General features: G+C 33.6%; 2 protein-coding genes across 4 annotated transcripts; both read right to left on the reverse strand.

Moving 5' to 3' along the window:
• Nucleotides 1–1,568: 1,568 nt before the first annotated feature.
• Nucleotides 1,569–6,805, reverse strand: LOC140871407 (probable DEAD-box ATP-dependent RNA helicase 48). Its single transcript, XM_073273907.1, has 10 exons — nucleotides 5,626–6,805; nucleotides 5,435–5,541; nucleotides 4,735–4,790; nucleotides 4,424–4,648; nucleotides 4,135–4,341; nucleotides 3,943–4,029; nucleotides 3,643–3,738; nucleotides 3,339–3,554; nucleotides 2,735–2,917; nucleotides 1,569–2,232 (listed from the first exon to the last, which is right to left on the reverse strand). Exons 1-10 carry the CDS (start codon nucleotides 6,723–6,725, stop codon nucleotides 2,002–2,004), a joined length of 2,508 nt encoding a protein of 835 aa, XP_073130008.1. The 5' UTR covers nucleotides 6,726–6,805; the 3' UTR covers nucleotides 1,569–2,001.
• Nucleotides 6,806–7,832: 1,027 nt separating this feature from the next.
• LOC140872091 (uncharacterized) lies at nucleotides 7,833–20,537 on the reverse strand. 3 transcript variants are annotated; one of them, XM_073274831.1, is made up of 24 exons: nucleotides 20,222–20,537; nucleotides 19,712–19,769; nucleotides 19,492–19,583; nucleotides 19,358–19,413; nucleotides 19,114–19,186; nucleotides 18,824–18,890; nucleotides 18,207–18,273; nucleotides 18,000–18,066; nucleotides 15,613–15,696; nucleotides 15,498–15,539; nucleotides 14,114–14,269; nucleotides 13,601–13,678; nucleotides 13,143–13,211; nucleotides 12,987–13,052; nucleotides 12,778–12,906; nucleotides 11,874–11,930; nucleotides 11,597–11,686; nucleotides 10,886–10,951; nucleotides 9,302–9,370; nucleotides 9,128–9,232; nucleotides 8,898–9,023; nucleotides 8,442–8,500; nucleotides 8,290–8,326; nucleotides 7,833–8,083 (listed from the first exon to the last, which is right to left on the reverse strand). In XM_073274831.1, exons 1-24 carry the CDS (start codon nucleotides 20,411–20,413, stop codon nucleotides 7,967–7,969), a joined length of 2,022 nt encoding a protein of 673 aa, XP_073130932.1. In that variant the 5' UTR covers nucleotides 20,414–20,537; the 3' UTR covers nucleotides 7,833–7,966. The 3 variants fall into 3 exon arrangements, with proteins under 3 accessions (XP_073130932.1, XP_073130933.1, XP_073130934.1); XM_073274832.1 differs by lacking the exon at nucleotides 15,498–15,539; XM_073274833.1 differs by lacking the exon at nucleotides 13,601–13,678.
• Between the last annotated feature and the right edge of the window lie 1,309 nt (nucleotides 20,538–21,846).

Below are 21,846 nucleotides of genomic sequence, written 5' to 3' on the forward strand. Positions count from 1 at the left end.
TTAAAAATGATAATAACTAAAGTGTCACTTGTATAAATATATATATATATATATATACAAATAAATAAAGAGTATAATATAATAGACAAATAAATAAATTAAGACATATTTCAATTAATATAATAATTTTTTAGTTTAAGAAATGAATTAAAATTAACAATTAATCTACTTTGAATAACAAATCAATGGAAACAAAATTAAGATAAATTTCAATTAATAAATTTTTTAATTTAAAACATGAATTAAATATTAACATTTAATATACCTTAAATAAATGGACAAAAATTAATTACTCTTGATTAATCTAGAAAATAAAATAAAAACCTAAAAAAACATTGGAAATGACAAAAACATTTAATTAATAGTATTTAAGATAAAAAAGGGTAAATTAGAAAATTCATAATTGGAACTCATATATTTATAAGAGTAATAGATAGATAATAGATAATAACTTTTTTTAATTTAAGACATGAATTAAATATTAACAATTAATATACCTTGAATATATAAATGAACAAAAATTAATTACTCTTGACTAATCTAGAAAATAAAATAAAAAACCTAAAAAAACATTGAAAATGACAAAAATATTTAATTAATAGTATTTAAGATAAAGAAGGGTAAATTAGAAAATTCACAATTGGAACTCATATATTTATAAGAGTAATAGATAATAGATAGATAGATATATTTTTGATCCCCTCCATCCAAGGGTGCAGGGATTTTGTGAGCGACCACTAAAACCGTGTTTTAGTGGTTAAAATCCGATATCGGGTTTTAGTGGTCGCCCACAAAATTCCTGCATCCTTGGATGCAGGGGATCAGAACGTGTATATAATATATATGTAATATATATATATATATATATATATATATATATATATATATATATATATATATAACTTATAACTAGATATCGAATTTAAAGTAGTTGAATGAGTACTTGTTTTATTTTCTACGGTGTAAGTGAGACTAGATTGAATAAAAAATAGACCCCCCTCAATTTCAAGATCATTAGAATCAAGAAAATAAATTTTCAATCGCTTTAGTCAAGAAATAAATGATTTTATATGTAATTAGTTTGAAATGAAGGTACGTTTTCACCCAAGTATTCTGAATAAATTGTCATGCCACAAGAAATTAATTGTAATGATTTTAATATACAATCTCATCTAATATTGTATTATATAATTGTGTCCCATCTACGATTACATCGACTGTTTTATGACCCACATGCCCAAATAACTAATAACATTATTATGGAATTTTATTTTAGAGAGATATTAAATTATTATTAATATTGAAGTTGACAGTGTATAAACATTTATTTATTCGTGTCCATCTTGTAAACGCGTTTGCTACATCTTTAGTTTGCAGGTTCCAAGATGCTGAAGACCAACGCGTCCACACCATCCATTAGAGCTAGGTGAAATTGTGGTCGGATCTTGAGATATGTCGCGCGTGCGCGTGTGCGCGCTCGATTGATTAATATAAATAGCAAGAAGGATTGTCACTCAATCATTTACACATAGGATTCATAAACAAAAAATACAACCAATTTAGTACCGTCAAGAATCCTAAAGTATCAAATAACTTTCATGACTATTTAATGCTAGATAGTAATGTACTTTTGAGATAGGGAGGATGTTTTCTTGATGAAGTTTCAGTTTAATAATCTGGTATCGTTCCTATAAGTACTCTCAGATTTAGTTCCAATTGCATTCAATCCAGGAACCAACCACAAATTTATACCAAGCACAAAGGTAAAAGAGGCCTGTGGGGCATAAATTTTCTATAAATCCAATCACTGGAAGTATACAGAAGTTCAATGCAGAACTGATACCAATTATTACACATATTAAGCCTGCAAAAACTACGCCATGCCAAATATGAAAAATGCAGAGATAAGTTCCAAAGCTGATTCTCAGGCAGTATTTCCCTACTGATAAAAAATGTACATACATAATTCATCGTATGTGTGGTTAAAGATGAAACAAGGTACTACTTTCGTATCCGAATCCCAGAATTACCTTTCAATCCCATCTTAAGAGCAGTTTTCCGGAAAAGTGTAGGTGGCTTTTGTAAACCGATTGATGCTGAGAATTGGTTGGCCAACTCGACAAGCGTTGTCTTGTCTCTGCCAATTGTGTTTATGGAATTGTAATACCCGAGCCAGGCATGATATGCTGCTTCTTTGACACTAGCATCAATCTTTTCGATTGAATTCTCAATCTACATTCGGAGTATCAGAAAATATCAAGAAAGACTGCCATAGCCAACTATTTGCATGGAATCACTCCCGCAAATCAAACAACTTTTGTGTTTCTATTTTTAAATCTATCTCAAAATTTTGCCTTCACTTGACTTCAACCTCCTTGACGATATTACCAATTTATTGCTTCTTTGTTTTCCGTAAAAAAAATAAAATAAAATTTATGGCTGTGCGTAAATACTATCATCAGGCCACCTACCATGAGCTCGTTATTTTAGGAAAAATAGCTTTAACATGACAACCGAACCAACGGTCGCAAGCTAAATCCCCCGACACACAAAACTTCAAATATCTTATTACCTTTTTCTACATTAGCATTCAACGCCTAATGCTCGACAAACATACATAAGTGCTTCTTAGATATTTATTCCAAACATGTATTCACCGATGTTAGGTCCACAAGTCAGGGTGAATTATGCTATTGAGCCACCTCCTATGAGATAAATAGAAGAGATTGTATACCTTTACTTTCATATCAGGATCTAAAGTAGGCAAATCGAGTTTCTCAATAGGAAGATCCTTCAACTCATCCAGGAAATATTGTTCCCAAGGTGAAAGCAACAGAAACCCTTCTCCTTCTTTGCCTTGCCGTCCTGTTCTTCCAAGCCGATGAATATATTGCCCTCGATCAGGGGGTATCCCCACCTGTTATTGTTGATTTTTTTATCAGAAACGATATTCGCTTATGATAACAAAATTTACATCTAGAGGTATGCAACAATGCAGCAATACTGGACTTTTGATTTGAACTCGTATGGGTAAACATCAAAGACCTATGAACCATTGGATTCTCTACGGTCTTTGCCAAGTTGTGCCTGATCACATCACCAAATGCCTTGATAAAAATTTTGTGGTGGTAGATATTTTCTAGAACAGGTGATATAAAGATGTTAAGGTGTAAACATTTAATCTGGTAATAAAATCCTTGCGCAAACAAGTGACATCAAAGAGTTTGGTCATTTGGTACCGTAAATATGGACGGAACATACAAGAAATATGGTTTTTAGAATTGGATGTGTAAGGATTAACTAAAGTGTTAAAAAAATGCAATAGACAATCACTTCACCTGAATAACCAATGTCACATCAGGATAATGCATCCCTCGAGCTGATACATCAGATGTAATCAGAATCAATCCTTTTGATACCTTGAATTCGTCAGAGATCCGAGTACGATAGAGCGAAGGCTTTTTTGAATGAATCTCTCGAACATTCAATTTCAACTCACGCAAAAGGGAAAACAAGAATGATGTCACTGCTGCTGTAGCACAAAAAACAATTACCTGAGAAGAAGTAAAGCAGTTATCTGTAAGAATCAAATAATTATGAATTCCAAATACTGAAGTATCACAAGACCTATCTCAAACCTACCTTGTAGTCTAGCACTTGACTTGTATGGTGCTTCAAAAGATGGTGTACCATATGAAAATGCTGGTCATGGGGTGCAACAAGATAAAATTGTTTAACCTGCTCAAAGAGTTAGCACTAAGATCATATTGATGACTCACTTCAATAAAGCTTGATAAAATGAAGCTATCATCCTCAGTTCTTTAAAACTGGAGACAAGGTCAAATGACTTTGGATCAATTAACTCCAAATTCCATGCAATGGGGATAATCTCATCAGTTTAACCCAGAAGAAAACAAGGCACAATCAAATCGAATAATATACCTTGTCATGAATTTCCAGACACCCAATACCCACTGTATCAATATAGGAAGATTCCCTTTTCAAAACAAGTTGGGATATTCGACGGACCTGAAATTTGACAATTTCGAAATTAAGAACTCCTAAGAGTTTTATAGTTTACCCTTGCTCTTATACAATCAAAGGACTAGTTAATTTTAAGCAAAAAGGCTGAACCTCCTTTGGCATCATAGCTGAAAAGAGTAAAGTCTGCCTTTTGCGAGGCAAACAATCAACAATATTCTCCACATCCTTCCGAAAACCAAGGTCTAGCAGGCGATCAGCTTCATCAAGTATGAGCATCTGCAGTCCCATCAATCTCACAGAGATGCCCGATTTGTTTTCAATGTGATCTAACAATCTACCAGGAGTGGCAACAATTATCTGCAAACATCACATCCTTGTAAAAAGTGCTCACAATAGAACCTTACTGAAATAATCAACTTCAGTAAAATCATATATACACCTGACACAAATTTGATTCTAAGCGTTTTTGGTCAACTTTAAACCTTGTCCCTCCAACTAGTGTTTGAACACCAACACCATCATGGTGCCTCAGGAGTACATTTGCTTCCGCACAGATTTGACTCGCAATTTCTCGAGTGGGGCATAAAACAAGAACATATATTGGAGGGACTCGCTGAATTTTGTTACCACTTGATGCCTTCAGAACTGTTTCAATAGCAGGAAGCTGTTTATTTTTAGCAACGCAATAAGGCAAAGAGAACCAAGAACAATTTACAAATAAAGCTGTAAATAAGAAGGCTTGGGACCCACCAAAAAGGCAATACTCTTTCCTGTACCAGCCCTAGCCTTGACTAAAGCATCCTTCCCTGCTCCAAAGAACGGTCACAGATAATTAAAAAAAAAAACAAATGGTAATGATATTTATCCCAACCAAGAAAAACATAGCAAGCTGTACTAAATTATTTCACAGCATCTGAGATTCGAGGGATGAAGAAAAATAATAACAAAAAGTGTCCTAACACACAAATAACAGATATTGTACTTCCTTCAAATCAAGGGCAGGTTTAATGGAAACAGAAAAAAATATAATAGATCAGTTTTCATGATTCAAACTGGCATAATTAGTGAAAACAAAATCCTACACGTAATCTTCTGACCTTGTAGGATAGTTTTAGACTTCACCCTTACCTAAATGTAGGCTAGTTTCCAAAACCACGACAGTGGCAACAATATCAGAGTGATTAGAAGGTTATTGAGTAAATGAAATATTACTTTGCACAAAAGTATCCATCCTAAGAAATGTGGGTAAACCTACAAGCTGGAGTGTGACAAGACAAGAAAGAAAAAGGAATGTCAGATAGAAAGGGTTTAACATTAAAACAGTCTAAAAATCAAGTGTTAAAACTTAGATTACTAACTGAATCATTTCGGTTTAGTACTTGGGCAATGTGCTCACAGAGTTTGACACAATTATAAGTAAATGTTACACAGGAAATCCGAAATTGCAAACCTTCAAGGACCACAGAAAGTGTGGCGTCTTGAACAGCGGTCATTTGCACATAACCAGCTTCAGTAAGTGCTCGGACGGTTAAAGGAGATACGTTACACTCATCGAACCTGAAGAAGCACCCTTCACCTTAATTATAATCAACACCGAACCATTAAAATGTATCATACTTAATTAAATATATCCATGCATACCTTTTAGAACTAAGAACGGATTCCTCTTCAATTTCTTCTCTCCCATCCCCCAGCATACTCCTAGATCTGAACTCCTTTCGGATGACTTCAACTTGCTGAGACAAGTCATCCTCATCCTCTACAAAATTCAATGGCACTCTCTTTTTTATTTTCATATCGTATTTCCCCAGTGCCGCACGGCTACCCACTATCCTTTCAGTTTGTCCCCCAATTCCGGGTTCATCTTCATCCTCGGAATCATCACTATCATCCCCCGATGAATCCATCACACCACCTCGAAATTTTGGCCATTTTGGGCTCCTCCTGCCACCCGAAGCTGCTTTAATACCTGAGCTATCTTTACGATTTGAATCACTAGTTCTTGAAAAAGTCGACCTTTCTCTTATCTCACTTGCAGAACCTACAGAATAACAACGCCTAAAATTCAAGAAATCACCTACATCCTTTGACATCCCACTTCTTGAAATTATTGTCGAACCAAAATCACCACATATTTGGCTAGAACACTGTTTGCCAAAATCAGCCATTAAATCACTTCTCCGCTCCCTATAAGTACAAAAATATCTCGGTTTTGTTAAATTACCAGTCATTGCACTCGAATATACACTCTCACCATTCTTCTCAGCCACATTAAAATTAAAAGTCGATTTCCTTGAATCAATCATCTCACCAGTAATTCGGCTTTTGGAAGCCTTAGTCACTGGAACTGGAATCTCTGACGGGCCGTCAGCTTCATTCCACAAATCCTCAGCTCCTTCCTTCATGAATCGATCAGCAAGGGCCCGAATGTGATCTTTTGCAGATAACGGTCCATAACTAGGCTGGCTCCTATCAACTTGTTGAGGGCCAATTGATGGGTTTTCAACAGAGACTAGTTTTGACCGGATTTCTGACCGAATTCGAGCTTGGTAAACTTGCTTCTCTTGATCGAGCAGGCGTCTCTCTTTCTCACGGGCTTTTTTCTCATGCAAGCGTTTCCATTGCCACTTGTTAAGCCCGCCGGGGAAGGTACGTGGGCCGCCACCCATGGAACGGAGGAAAGTGAGGCTCCGAGGGAAAGATTTGAAACGTTGATGGAGGGAAATGGAGCGAAAATTCATGGCGGAAGAAGAGCTGAGGAAAAAGGTTTTAGGGTTTAAGAAATGTGGAATTTAAGGCTTCAAAGATTCAAGCTTTTTATCCTTTCTAATTTCCATGATTAATGTAATAATTGACAATCTAGAGTGCGTTTGGATTAAGAAGTAAGAAAAGAAAAAATGTTCCAATGTGTTTTGGGTAAATTTGCAGTGCTTTTAGAAGCACTTGTTTAAACCAAATGATTTTTTATAAATCAACTAAAAAAAATGTTTTCAATCTATTTATTCAAGCACAAAATTATTGCAGTTTTTATTTAAAAAAATATTTTTAAAAATCAACTTAAAAAAACACTTTTAAAAGCAAAATGCTTCTGTAACCAAACTTCCCTTTATACACATGCAATGCAACTTTTGCTAAGGTTGAAGAAGCATTTTACCTAAATTTATGAGATATTTTTTTAACCTCGGTCAATAAAAAAATGACATATTTAAGGGTTGAGATTTATTTATATATATATATATATAGTCCTAGTGTTTTTTCAATGGACCCTATAAATAATGATAAATACTCACCCTTAAATATATCTTGGGACTGTATCTGTAAAAATAATGTGAAATTATCTTCAAATACACCAGAAGAGGTCATTTTCTTAAAAATAAAGATAAAAAAATTGATCGAATCTATTTTACAAAATTTCCAGTTTAAAATTACTGTGATTGTTATATCTCCTGGCCTAGTAAGAAAGATTAGACCTCAAGATCTAAATGATTTAAATTAAACTATTTATTAATTATTCATAATTCTTTAATAAAAAACATAAAAATACAAGAATTAGAGATCTATTTATAAATTTAGTGATACTATTATAGTCAAATTTGTGTGGTTTAATTCTATTGCTGGATTAACAATTTACACCAATTAATTAAATATTTATAAAATTAACTTTCATATATATTATAAATTTAGATTATCATATTATTTGTTTACCAAATTATACTATTTATTAAAAATTTATAATCATAAAAAACCAAATAAAAAAAAGTGAGTGCAGCACAAAAGGCGACAAGCTATGAGAAAATGGGTTCTTGCCGAACTTTAAAGCCAACAGACTAAAAAAGACACAAGGATCCTTCGTATATACATACATATATATATATATATATCTGTTGGAAAAAATAAACATATTGATACAATTGCATGGAGGCTGCATGTGGGGGGTGACAATATTCATATCAATGTCCTAGACTACTTGAGCTTGCGTTCATTATTTATTACAACATGATTTCATGAAAGAGTCGAGTTTCCTCTGCTTCAAAGGGGGGATGTCACTTCTTGGTTGTTTAACTGAAACTTCCAAGGAATTCTCATGGCCATCAAGCATCTATGGAGTCAACAGCAAAGTATCAGCTAGTAATTCATGCAAAAACATAAAGTAACAGCTGCCGTATTTAACTCGGTTCCGCAGTGAAATTTGGAATGTCATCATGTTTTACCGAATTTAACATTATTTATAGGTAACAAATGAAGAGCAACCGCAGCAGAATAATGAAAAGAACATATATTAATGACTCTAGGAAGAATAAGTACCTGGCCAAGATTTTCCAACTTGCTCTGAATCACATCCCTGAAAAGAAACAGTGGAGGTACTCAGTGATATGCTTAAACAATCTGCTGGAACAATAATAAAGAGAGATACACCATAGTTTGTATATCGCACAGATTGGAAAGATATACAGTACCATATTATATCATCCACCGTGTCGTTTGCCAGCAAATAATATATATTGACTGATGAGACCTGAAAAGAAAGCAGGAGCTTTTAATCTATATTGAAGTATTGTTATATGTCCAAAAAAAATTCCTGAATATATTAGAGCAGGAATGTTCAAGATTCCTCTGAGATATGTGAAAAGTTGGTAATAATCTGACAGAATCACTCCCAAAATTATTCTCAAACCTCATTTGAACTTTTGAAAAATTTCAAATTTTCAATGATATTTACAGCAGAAACATAAAAGGCTGTATTCAAAAAAAAAAAGAAAAAAGAAAAAGAAATATTAAAGTCTTGTGCGTGACCGATGCTACATAGCTAAATCATGTTTTCAACTAATTATTTCCATCCAATGTCTAAAGATGGGTGCAGCAGATTCGGTTTTAGTTTCACACAATGAAAAATCAATTTTTTCCTAAGTCACCTGCCCGATCCTATGAGCACGATCTTCAGCCTGAATCACATCCCCTGGAGTCCAAGATAACTCTGCAAATATTACCATGCTTGCTGCGGTCAAAGTTAAGCCAATACCTCCAGCTTTGATGGACAACTAGACAAACAAACACAAATGGAAAACAACATATTTGTGAGGTAAAATAAAAAAAAATACATAACATAGAAGAACAGCACATCAAATAAAAAGGAGGTTGATACCACTGCTGCTCTGACAGTATCTTTTTCCTGAAATTCAGTCACCAGAACTTGTCTTGATGATGCTGGCGTACTTCCATCGATCTTTATGCAACCAACTTTTTTCTTCTGAAAATAAAACAATGAATATGCGCTCATCAAAACACCCACAAAATTAAGAAGCGGGGGCAGGCTTACCAAAAGAAATTTGTGTATTGAGTTGATCATAGGTTGATGATGTGCAAATATTAGAAATTTGCAACTAGCCTGCACAATGTTCAGGAAAACGATTAGAATGCAGATTGACTAGCAAAAACGCTAGATAGCCACCACATCAGAAACTGAAAAAGCAAATAGTAAGTGGCCAAAAGGAGCACCGGCACAGGTATTTAGGGACAAAAAAATGTAGAACTAGGGTGGTTATTAAACCATTTCAATTAGCTAAGACCACAAAAATGGAAATTATTGAAATTTGATTATCCCTTCTCACATTTGATCCCAGACAGAAGAACTGTGAGGATAGAGATACAAAATAATACCCACAGGCAGAATTACTCTGACGTAACACACATAAAAGCACTCAATCACAATCCAAAACAAGAACAATATTTTTATACACATGCCACTCCCTAAGATAAACAAGCCCAGCATTAACTGAAATCCCAAGTGGGACACATTGCTTGCTACAGAAGAATGAAATAAGGTATGCATGAAATCAGTTTTGGAATGGAATGAAGACAGAAAAGAATGATGCTTTTGATTCCATTTTTATGATTGACACCATAAATACTGAAAAATGAATGGAACGACCATTTTTAACTTGATTCCAATAATAATAACAACAACAACAACATATACTTATTATTATTATTATTATTATTATTTATAATTCATTATTATTTTCTTTGTTATTTTTATTATTTTATTTTATTTTAATCATTTTCATATTTTTATTTTTATCGGTAATATTATCTTTTTTTTAGCAAAGTAATATTATCTATTACTATTAGTATTTATCTAATATTATAATTACTGTGATCATTAATTTTGTTCTTTACTTATTTGATTATTTACTTGCTTTTAACTACTTATTTATTTATTAAAGAACATTAATTTTTTTTTACTTGTTATGTTATGTTATGTTATGTTATGTTATTTTATTATTATTATTATGATTAATTTGTTACGTTACTATGATTGTTAATATTAATATTAACTACTACTACTATTATTACTATTATTATTATAATTATTATTATTATTTAATTTTACTTATATTATTATTATTTATTTAATAAGATTATTACTAAGATTATTGTTTTTATTATTTATTTATCAATTTATTTTTATTATGTATTTATTTACCTAATAATAAAATGTCTAATTTTATTATTATTTCTATAATTATTAATATTAACACAATATATTTATGTTTAAGATTATTTCATGAAAGATAAACATAATTTAGGTTAATCTTACCAAAAACAAATAAAATGGAGAGGTAGCAATAACTAATACCAAGGTAGATGGAAGGAAAGGCTACTCCCACAAACATGGGAATAGGCATTCCGATAGGAATGAGCATTCCCATTCCTAAAATATACCAAGCATGGAATTACATTCCTAAATCCTAATCCATTCCCATATACCAAGTATGGCCTAAGTTGTTTACATCTCATCCTTTCTCAATATAAATTCCCCCACATTCTGGTTACACATACTCTGATAAATCCACAGTTTGTGGCAAGATGGAAAATACATGGAAGTTCATTGAAATTGTACCTCAATTATGGTCCCAATGTAGTCCAGTACTGCCGGAATCTTGGCTTCAGCAGATTCAGTATAGATCTGGAGCACACATAGATGAAATTAATAAAAAAATGAGAACGGAATGAATTTTCAACGTAAGCATTACTACGAATCAGAATTAATCGATGGTGTAAGTTGGACGCTCGTTGGCAATAACTATTTAGCAAAAAAGTTCATTCCTATTGCAGTTGAACTTTTTTAAAATCAAAGATGTAACTTGGACATTCATGTCAACAAACATACAGGAAAAGTTCATCCCTGTCAAACTATTTTGATCTATTATTCCTCTCGAACCCTCTCGAACTAGCAACCAAGTACTGACAAAAAAAAATCTCTAAAAATATTTAAAAACCATGGCATAGAATTGTTACCATGTCTACAACAATATCCCAATTCCTAGGATGTTATAAGGGGACATTTTATTTAGTCTCGATTTCATATCTATTTAATTATGGGTGTATCAGTTTATGCGTAAATTGTAATTATGCTTTGTTTCTTTTTCAACTAAAATTGGTGACGATCTACATTGTGATTTTGTTATTAACACATTATTCCATTAATATTTGGTCATCAGCTTCGTGCAGATTGGGAGTGCAAATATAAGGGCCATAAGATTATGTCATTATGCAAGCATAAAGAATCAGCAAGTACACACCGATCATGTATGAACTTACACACCCCTACCTTGTTGATAAGATTTTTCTCCTTCAACTTGAGTAGCTCAGCTTCCTCTTTGCACTGGGATGACTTGACTTGGCTTTTTATGACTTTCAACTGGAGAATAAAAGGCATATACATAGTTAGACGTTAGGCATGTCACACACCATGACCATCTAAAAAGGTAACATGGTGGGAAACCTTTCTTAACAGAGACATCAGGATAGAAGATAGTCAGAATATACAGACATTGCATCAAAATAAGAGAATAATTTTGTGTTTATCCATAAGAAATTCGTGTAACCTCAGAAAATAGCGCATTGATTTGCCTCATTTCCTTCTCCTCCAAATCCAAAAAGACCTGAAAAGAAATAATAGATAGTGTATATATATAGCTATCGATCTGAGGCTCGGAGAGCTCGTAAATGATCAGAAGACAAATAAAATTTTGAATGTAATGTATCTCGATGCTAGCTTATTACTTACTTTACTATTATAATAAGTAAAAATGAAAAGTTTCCAGATAACTCTCAGATGGTAGTAGTTAATATACTTTTTTGTGTAGCATCCAAATTAGATTAGGTTGCCCTTCGATCAATAGACTTGAAATTATGGTTTTTGAATCCATGATTTTAAATTCCTTGACTTGTTTGGATGGACAAAATCTAATTGACTTTCAAGTCCACTCTATGTCAAGTTAAAGCAATTTCAATAGTATTTATGGTGGATTTAAAATACACCTAAGATGGAAACATATTTAATCCATCACCTTAATTGATATAATCAGTATGAATTGCGATGAAATATGGAAAAGAAAGAAAAATTCAGCCAATTTGCGGGAGAAGATGAATTGATATGAAATTAGCGTAAAATCACACATAAAATATCCAAATTCAGGTCAGAAAATTTCTCTGGGAATTCAGATGGCGAGTAACAGCCAGGATGAATTTTCCGCCAGTGATAAGATGAAGGATCAATTTTGTTATCCGTAAAGTAAAACGCAGAGGATCAAATTGGTTTTAATCAGAAAAATTTTGTGGGATGCGTAGGAATTTGAGGAAGGCAAAGAAGGAAGAAGAAATGGAATGTAAACGAAAGGAAAAGGTAGGCAAAAATAGCGTCATACCCTCAAAGACGCCAATATATAACTGCAAACTGACATAATGAAAACGTAGTAGTGGACTGCATAAACAGAGCTTAATATGCACCTGTTGCCTGCGCTTCACAGGGAGCTCAGCAAGAACATCTTTCTTGAGTCTACGAATCATCACTGTCGCTTTCATCAAATTGTGCAGCTCTTCATGATTACTTGCACCTTGATAGATTCCAAAAACGCCCTGAAAACACAAGAATACTAAATTTCTTGTTCTTTCAGACTGGAGATATAAAAATAGACATTTTACTAGCACTGACTTACACCCTTGCAATATCGGTCACCATATTCGTGAACATTCTTATATACATCAGGATACAAGGCTTCCAACTAAAATCCAAACGTCAAAATAAGAAGTCCCAGTTATTTCAAATCATGAGCATGGAACTCAAATATGATACTGATGTTCATAAAAAATACCTGTTTGAATAGCTCAATTGGCCGCGACAGAGCAGGAGTTCCACTGAGCAAAATTGTGTATTGAGCTCTCTATATATCGTCACTCATCAGCATATCAATAGAGGGAATTGAGAAAGAAGGGAGAGGGGGAGGAGGAGAGGGAGCTCCATTTTTCACCACAAAGATGGTAAACTCAAAATTCCCATGGATCACACTAGATTTAATAAGTATAACAGTGAAAAAGGAATCTATGAGAAAATATACCTTCTTTTCTAGTTTTTTTTTTCCATAATTTGCATATTTTCTTTTGCTTTTGACAACAAAATTTAGACCAACTAATATATTTATGTGTCGACAACATCTTGCCAAAACACTCAACTGCAAAATATAGACTTTCATGAAACAATAGACTTTCTTGCTTGATGTTATTCATACATCTGATCTCGGAACGAAAATATTTATTCAAACATAGACTGAACCTGCAAAATAGGAAGGGAGGCACACGTTCGCTTTGCTTGGGCATTCTTTAAGAAATGTGATTCATCGGCAATCACAACCTTAATAAACATACCAAAGTTGAAAATACCTCATTAGATACAGTATCCCCATAAGTATAACTTCTTAAAAGTTCGATTGAGTTGTATCAGATGGTTGCATTCGCATCATTAATGGGGCAACACAAAAAAGTACAAATAGATGCATGCATGTACTGGTGGTGGATGATCCCTAAGCAAAGCATGACTGGCAACGTGAATGAGTAGGTTGACATAGTGAGATTTACTTGCATATGGGAAAAGGCTAAATTCAGATTCTGGGGTATTTACTTATATCCAAAAGTGCATTTTAAGTTCTTATTTTACAACGCATACAACGTGCAATAATCAGAAGCATGGGGCGATTATATATAAGGGTGCAAACAGATAGAGATGGTGAAAATAGCTTGAGACCTTGCTTACAAAGTGTTTGAGATGAACTTGAATTCAAATTGTTACCTGAAATTTTGAAGCCAAAAGGATGTCCTGTAGCTTAGGTACAGTATCATATGATATGATGTTAAAGACACCATCAAGATTGACTGACACTCTACTATTCGACTGCACAATTTTATATCCACCTCTATTTGAACCGCTCCACTGAGACAGCACAACCTGCCAATGACTCTTCATTAGGTAATATTTGTTATTGCAAAATCCCAAGAAACTCTTTCATATACAAAGGAAAATATCCTGCCTCGTGGCTACATATGCTTTCAAAATTTTGCTCCATAAAATTGAAAATGCATAAGTAACGTTTACGAGCGCATGTTCTAAGTTAACCACACAATTATTCATCAGAGCCATCGGATAATATAAATGGAGCGTAAAGTCAATCTATAACAAAGAAATGGAAGTTAAAAACCGATTTTTTGTGGACACTGGTTTATAATAGAATAATAATTATCTAGCTTTACTTTGATCCATATCTAAAACCATAACTCTAGTTCATTCTTAAGCCGTTCTGCATGGTATACTTGATATTCTTAAAAGACTAACATATTGATTCTCCTAAATCCACTAAGAGCATTCTACACATTCATTATATTCTCAGATTAATTGTGGTGAGGCATTGCATGAACATACTAATTTATATCAGGGAATGCATGCAAGGATGATTAAAAAAAAATAATACTCTGGGGACAAACATAGCAACATTGAACCACCACCCCAAAAAACATAAGTGGCGCGATTGAACAACTAACCCAAGAAGAAGAAGGTCGGATCAAAAGTAGGGCATCAAAGTGGAAATAAACCCGACTTCGTCATTCATGTGACTCATCTTTTAGTGTTACTTATTTCAGATTCTGTTTGGTTATTGTATAGCTTATCAAACCTGTGTTTTTGGACTCTTTCTTTACTACAACTGTTGAATTTCCTGATTTCTGGCTATTTTCTAGCTGTAAATGATCAGCTATAATTAGTGTCTTTCTTAATTTAGCCAATCAATATTGATTTGATTAGCCTAGGAATCAGCTGATTAAAATTAATTTGATTATCTAAGGAATTAGATATTCTTTACTGAGATTAAGGGAAAGACTCTCAGCCCTCTTGCATAAATATGACCTCTTGTATCAAAAGAAGTTCTTTTTTTTTTTTTTTGAAACTCAAAAGAAGTTAACAAGTTAAAGACTAATCAATTCTTCTTTCCAACTTCTAAAAATTTATATTTCCTGTTTTTTGTTTTTCCTCAGAGAAAAAGACGATTGAAAGATTTACATGAAAGATTATGTAATACATCTGGGAATTGGCAGTTAGAATAAACTGAAGCAGCACAAATAAAGGTTTATCTTCACAAAGATAAATAGAATGATCATACGTAAAATTATCAAGGAAAACATACAAGTATATCTGATGAGGCGACATTCAGCCATTGCTGAATCATCTGCAACAAAGGAGCCAATGAAAAAGTGAAACACATAACAGGTTTAAGAAAAGACATGGTGAATCTCACTCACAGAAGCCCACTGAAGCCGTAAGGAAGATGGAGTCAAAACAAGAACAGGCCACGCCTCACGAATGCAAGAGGTGAAAGCAATAGCCTGCAGATGTGTCAAATATCTGATTTTACTTGTAATGTAGGTGTCACATAACTTTTGGAATCTGAAAAGCATAATCTGCATGTTTAAGTCATACATTAATAGATTCACTTTAAATCTCCCAAACTAATGGTTTCTGCTTAGTGGTTTAAATAATTTCTACAGATTAGTTTCCTGGTTTCTTTTTTGAAATAATTACTTTCCTTCTTGCTAGGGGTTGGTTTTTTTTTTTTCAATTTCTTTTTTCTCTCAAACTTAACGAGATTTCAGATTTCCATTATTCGTCATATTTACTTCTTTAATCAAGGCTCAAGGGGTAGTATATTCTCTAATTATGCTATCGTTTCCTATCAATAAAATAAGCATGAATCAAATTTCTGCCAAACTTTTATGGTATCAAAGCCGATCGGCAGATCCTTAATCTACCAACAAATCGGTCAAAACGGCCATGACCAAAACTAGAAGACCATGAACCACAAAGGCTGATTATTCAGAAGGTACCACAGGGTTTTAAAATAGGGACCACCAAGTCAAACATTAGGGAGTGGCAACATTCTTAAAATCATTCCTTCCGGTCACGTCTCACAAGCTAAATGGGAAAAACTACCTGGAATGGCATATTCTACGAAGCTGGTAGCAGGGACAAGTTTGACGTTTTATTGATGCATTAATGCAAACAGCATAAATCATAATATTTCTACATTTAGCCTTTCCCAAAATCACTCAAATTTAATCTACTATTTTGCTTTTGTTCCATTGGCAGCCATGACATGTAAATGATCATTTACTAATTGATCTTTGACCGTGTTTAGGATCACATTCTATTAGTTTTGTGCTTTCTAAGGATTAGTTTCTTACCTTAGTATTAGTACATTCATCTTGAAATTAGGAAACTTCAAATTGATGCTCAAGCTATGTTGTATGGACACGGGTACGGGTATCGTATCGGATACGACACGGATACGGCGACATGGAAAATTTTTAAAATATAAGACACGATACGGCTAGGATACGACGATGATTAAAACCTATAAAAAATATTTTATATATATATAAATTTAGTATTAAAATTTAAAATCCTAGAATAGAAACCATATTTCATCGATGATGAAAGAACGGGACCAGGAAAGAAACGGGAACGAGAAAGATTGAAGAAGGAATGAATGATGCAGGGCTTTTTTAGGCCCAATTCATTTTATTTATTTATTTATTTTTTAGTACCATTTTATTTATTTATTAATTAGTCTTCAGAAATTTATTATTTTCAATGTAACCCTGGAAACTTTTAATTTTTTGCAATTCAGCCCAAAACGTGTCCAGAAACATGTCCGAGCCGTGTCCAGAAATGTGTCTGAGCCATGTCCGAACCGTGTCCGACTGATCAAACTTTAAAAAAGTCAACGACACGATTTTTGCCGTGTCCGACACGCGTATTTGCGTGTCGTGTCCGTCCATGTCCGTCGTGTTCGTGTTCGTGTCCGACACTTCAAAAAAAAAAAATTGCCGTGTCCATGCTACATAGCGCTCAAGAGATAGTGGTATTCCCCACATAGTCTAATATGTCCTATCAATAAAATAAGAATTGATTCGGATTTCTTCCAAACTTCATGTTTAAATGTAGGAAGCCACATATAGTCACAACAATGGGAATGCGGGGGAGAAATCAACATATGGTTTCTTCCAAATTAATGCAGATTTCTTCCAAACTTCATGTTTAGCTCTGTATATGAATCAAAATTTCATATTGCAGCTAGAATGAGAATTAAAACATAAGAAAAATATGTACAAGTTATTTTAGTACGAGAAACGCCTAGTGCCTAATTCCGAACCCTGAAACGATTCATAAAAACCTAAAATTCAATAGACAAGTTTCTCAGCATCAACATATCTTTACAGGACAAGTAGCAGCAGAAAACAAGGAGTGATCGGCAAAGTCAAACATAAAAAAAAAATCCAGGAGGAGATTCACCATTTGATATGGCTTCCACTTAAATATAATTAGGAAGAATGTTTGAAAGTGACAATAGGGCGTCCCAATACCGTTGGAAAGTCCAATCACTTATCAAGTGAGAAAGGACCATCTTTGAATGGTGGATAGTAAAACCTCACGCGCTGAAGTTAGTATTCATTTGACAAGTAATCTTATAATTAACTTGTATCTCATACGATAACACTCTTGATAAAGAATGTAGTCCGGCTAAAAAGTTACACAAACACGTAAATAGGTAGGTCAAAATATATTATCAACTTACGCCTCAAATTAGTGGTTAGACAAGGAAGCAGCCCTAAGTTAAATGTCTCAATACCTGAAGAGTCTTTCCAAGCCCCATTTCATCAGCAAGCAGGACCCGCCCTCCATGTTGCAGAACAAATCTGAGAAGGCCCAAATTACCAACAATCAAATGACAAAATGAATCATTGACCATTGAGATCTCTTTGACGAATAACATATGATGTGCCATCTTGGGCTCAAACTAAGCATACAAGTATTTAGAGACACAACACTCACATACCTAACACCGTCACGTTGGAAAGGCAGGAGCTTTGCTTCAATATCGCTGGGAATTTTATCGTATCGGTCTGGTAATAACATTGATAAGAGCACATCAAATGTTTGGGTAACATATCCAGTAAACTGGTGCCCCCAACTGAAGTGTCAAACATAAAAGTTTGTGACTTACAAGCCAGGAATTATATATGCGGATCCATCCGTATGTAAAAGAATTTTATGAAGACATTATTATCTCATCATTCATTATAAATCCCAATTCCATGTCTATAGCGTTATAAAAAATCAATTTTAAATCTCTACATCTTCACCATAAGATCCAGCTTAAAATCATGAAATGGACTATTATCCAAGAAGCTTTAAAGTTGTCATCAACCATCAAATATCTGTTTGGAATCCGTTCATAGATTACAAGGAACCCTGGGGAAAGGCATTTATTCAAAAAACCCAATAAGTTACTACTCGAAGTTTTCAGGCATATGTTTTCCCTTTGATAATATCTACAGATATTTTCAGACATATCTGCCATCATGAAACAACTTCTTTTGTTTGATCTAATTAATCACAGATACAAGGGCCTGATTTGAAGCCAGATAGGGGCAGGGGAATTGTCAAATTTACCACGAAGATCTGGAATTCCAGTGGCTGCAGCAATAGCACGCCTTACCAAAGGGTCCAAGTTCTCAAGCTGGAAAATAAATGAAAGAGACAAATATCACACAACAACTTTATGTTCCAATCACAAGATCGCATTTTCCACCATGCATCATCATATTTCAAGAGTTCTTTCTCAAGCTGTTCATCAAGATAGCATAATTTCCAAAGAACGACATCGCCAAATACACCTACAGGAACTTTCATGAGCATGCAAATGCAATAAAAGCAAAGATTCCCAGATTTTCAATAATCACCTCAATCATAGGACTGATATCATGAAGAACCTGTTCTGCAGTTGATAACGATGATAAGGGTAATACCCACAATCTGCAAAGAGACTCCACATTTAACTGCCTCACATAGTTGAAAACGGGAGTAGCTTCTAAAAACTAAATATGAAAGATATTCAAACTCATGCAGGTCTCACTTTACTTGCTTAGACCATTAACATCATTGTACAACTGAGGTGGGAAAGAACACCAGTAAAGAGAGACAAACCTTTCATTTGCATTCCAACTGGCTCTAGGAATATTGCGAAAAGCTCCTACAATGGTCTATTGGAAGATAAAGCGCCATTAAAGCAGAAAGATGAAATTTTATGCTGACTGTATCAAGAAAGTAGACACGCATACCTGGTGAAATTGAAATTTTGCAGCAACATTTCCACTGGAATGTAGGAAAAATTTTACTGTGAGCTTTTGATTTGGTTGGTTTGAAGAATTGTCTTCATTTAGGAGTAAGTGTAACCGATAAAGAATCCAGGTAGATGCACAAGTAAGACTGGGAAATGATAAAAGTAAAAAAAAAAAAAAGAAGTCTAATAGAAGTCAAGCACTGAAGAAAGGCCCTCACCAATCACCTTTCTTGTCACTGATAAAGGAGATTTACTAGCTTGATGTGAAGCACTCATCTGCTTAGAGAATAAGGAAGTAAGAATGGGATTATGGGAGACTAGCCGCTAGTGGCATCTCCATTAATGAACCATTGGAAAAACAGATTAATCAGATGTATCGGGCTGTACGACTTTCAAGAAACATATTTCCAGCTTCCATTCACTTAAGAAAAGAGAAAGAAAGAAGCAATAATTTTTAGTGTCTAAAGTTTGCGGTTTGCACCATATCAATCTTCCGCCTAGTTAGTTAGTCGTTAAACATGGCATGCTCCAAGAAAGAATCATAAAAAAATAACTAACGGGATAAAATGAGAATACTTTCCCATCATCGTCCAGATTCAAGAAACCCTTCACATTTACTAAAACACGGTACACTGCATTAAAACATTTAAATTTCACGTCGTGGACGAGTCATTCGCATAACAACGATGCCACCGGTAAATGGGAAATAATTTTCAAAAAAAAGATACCCGATCGTTGCTCGTGGAGCAAGATGCAGGAGACATAGCTGAGGAACGAGAAGACGGCACTGCTCCAATCGCTGGCCGCGACGAGGCAGAAGCCTGGGCAGTGCTGTTAGTGGAATGGCGGAGGGCCAATTGCTGAAGGGCGTCTCTTTCCAGAAAATCAAGCTCCTCCACGCTCAACTCCCAATCTTCCATTTCCTTTTTCCAATTGAAATCTCAATTTTGGAGAGGAGAATGGCTTCTGTTTGCTATCTGGTTTCAAAAATCCCCGGCCAAGTTGGAAATTAGCAAAACGGGCCAGCGGGTGGTTTGGGGCAGACTTTGCAAAAAAAAAAAAATTTGAAGGGTTGGTCTGCAATTTGTTACGCCATTTGCTGAACGAAGAGCTCGGTCCATTTTGACGGCTCTATTCGTTGTAATTAATTCGTCACCAAAGTTAGGTAGAGTTTACAATAACTAAAAAAATTATTGTAGATTTTTTAAAAAAAATTATTTAAAAAAATTATAATCATTTAAAATAAGTGACAGACAAACACTCCCTTAATTATTAGCATCCATGACCATGATCACTAAAATTGGGATACAATCTAAAAGTTTAGGGATAGAGAATCAACACTTTGAATGTATAACTGAAAAAAAAAAAAACATTGGAATAAGGTGAACTATAACAATATAAAACAGCAAGAAGAGATTATATAAAATATTTATAAGGTAAATTAAACTATAAATATGTGTTTATTTGATATGATACTTCTATCAATCTCATGTTTACTTATTTTATATGGTTTGTATTAACTCATAAAGTTCATCAATATTTACATATAATTATTTATCACAAATAAAAAAGTGTGACAAATAATTATTTATATCTAATTTTCTTAATTTTCAACTGAGAAAAATTACATTAATACGTTTTACTCTCCAAAAAATAATAAATGAAAAACCCATTTTAAAAAAATTATAAAACAGAGTAAAAATTCAAATAATTTAATATATCGGTTAATTATAATTCAGTCCCCAAACCTAAACAAAAATTAATGATCAGTCCCTGTCAGAAAAAAAACTTTGTTTAAACTTCCTGGGCCCACATGTTTTGTTTCGGATAAAATTCGGTACAAAACATGAAAAATATGGTACAAATACATGATATTTGAGTATCAAATGTGTTAGATCTAGTATAAATATATGATTTTCTAAAACTAAAAAATATTGATATTAATAACACATTTATCTTATTTGGAGGAAAATCGGTACAAAACATTGAAAATATGATACTCATATGTGATTTTTGAGTACCCAATGCATTAGATCTGGTACAAATATATGATTTTTGAGTACTCAAACACATGTTGCAAGTTCACATTAATAAAGATATTTGGATTTTATACTCAAAATTGTATTTTTGTACTCGATCTTGAACAATTAGTGTTCAAATATCTTGTATTTGTACCATATTTTCAATGTTTTGTACTTAATTTTATTCGAGTAAAATAATATGGGCCCAGGGAGTGCAAACAAATTTTTTCTGACAAGGGACTGATTCTTAATTTGCTTTTGGATTTAGGGACTGAACACCAATTTACCCTTAATATATATTTAATACATTTCATTCGATTTTATCCTTATAC

This window comes from Henckelia pumila, unplaced genomic scaffold (genome assembly GCF_033568475.1).
Source record: "Henckelia pumila isolate YLH828 unplaced genomic scaffold, ASM3356847v2 CTG_461:::fragment_3, whole genome shotgun sequence".
Taxonomy (NCBI): domain Eukaryota; kingdom Viridiplantae; phylum Streptophyta; class Magnoliopsida; order Lamiales; family Gesneriaceae; genus Henckelia; species Henckelia pumila.

Bases quoted from the DNA above. Each gene is read 5' to 3' on its own strand.
- LOC140872091 (XM_073274831.1), bottom strand. From the start codon at position 20,413: ATGGAAGATTGGGAGTTGAGCGTGGAGGAGCTTGATTTTCTGGAAAGA. The intron at 18,891-19,113 runs GTGATTATTGAA...TTTATTTTCCAG, and splicing joins ATATCAGTCCTATGATTGAG to CTTGAGAACTTGGACCCTTT. The intron at 18,067-18,206 runs GTATGTGAGTGT...GGGCCTTCTCAG, and splicing joins TTCCAACGTGACGGTGTTAG to ATTTGTTCTGCAACATGGAG.
- LOC140871407 (XM_073273907.1), bottom strand. From the start codon at position 6,725: ATGAATTTTCGCTCCATTTCCCTCCATCAACGTTTCAAATCTTTCCCT. The intron at 4,342-4,423 runs GTGTATATATGA...TGATGTTTGCAG, and splicing joins TAGAATCAAATTTGTGTCAG to ATAATTGTTGCCACTCCTGG. The intron at 4,030-4,134 runs GTTCAGCCTTTT...GTCAAATTTCAG, and splicing joins CAGCTATGATGCCAAAGGAG to GTCCGTCGAATATCCCAACT.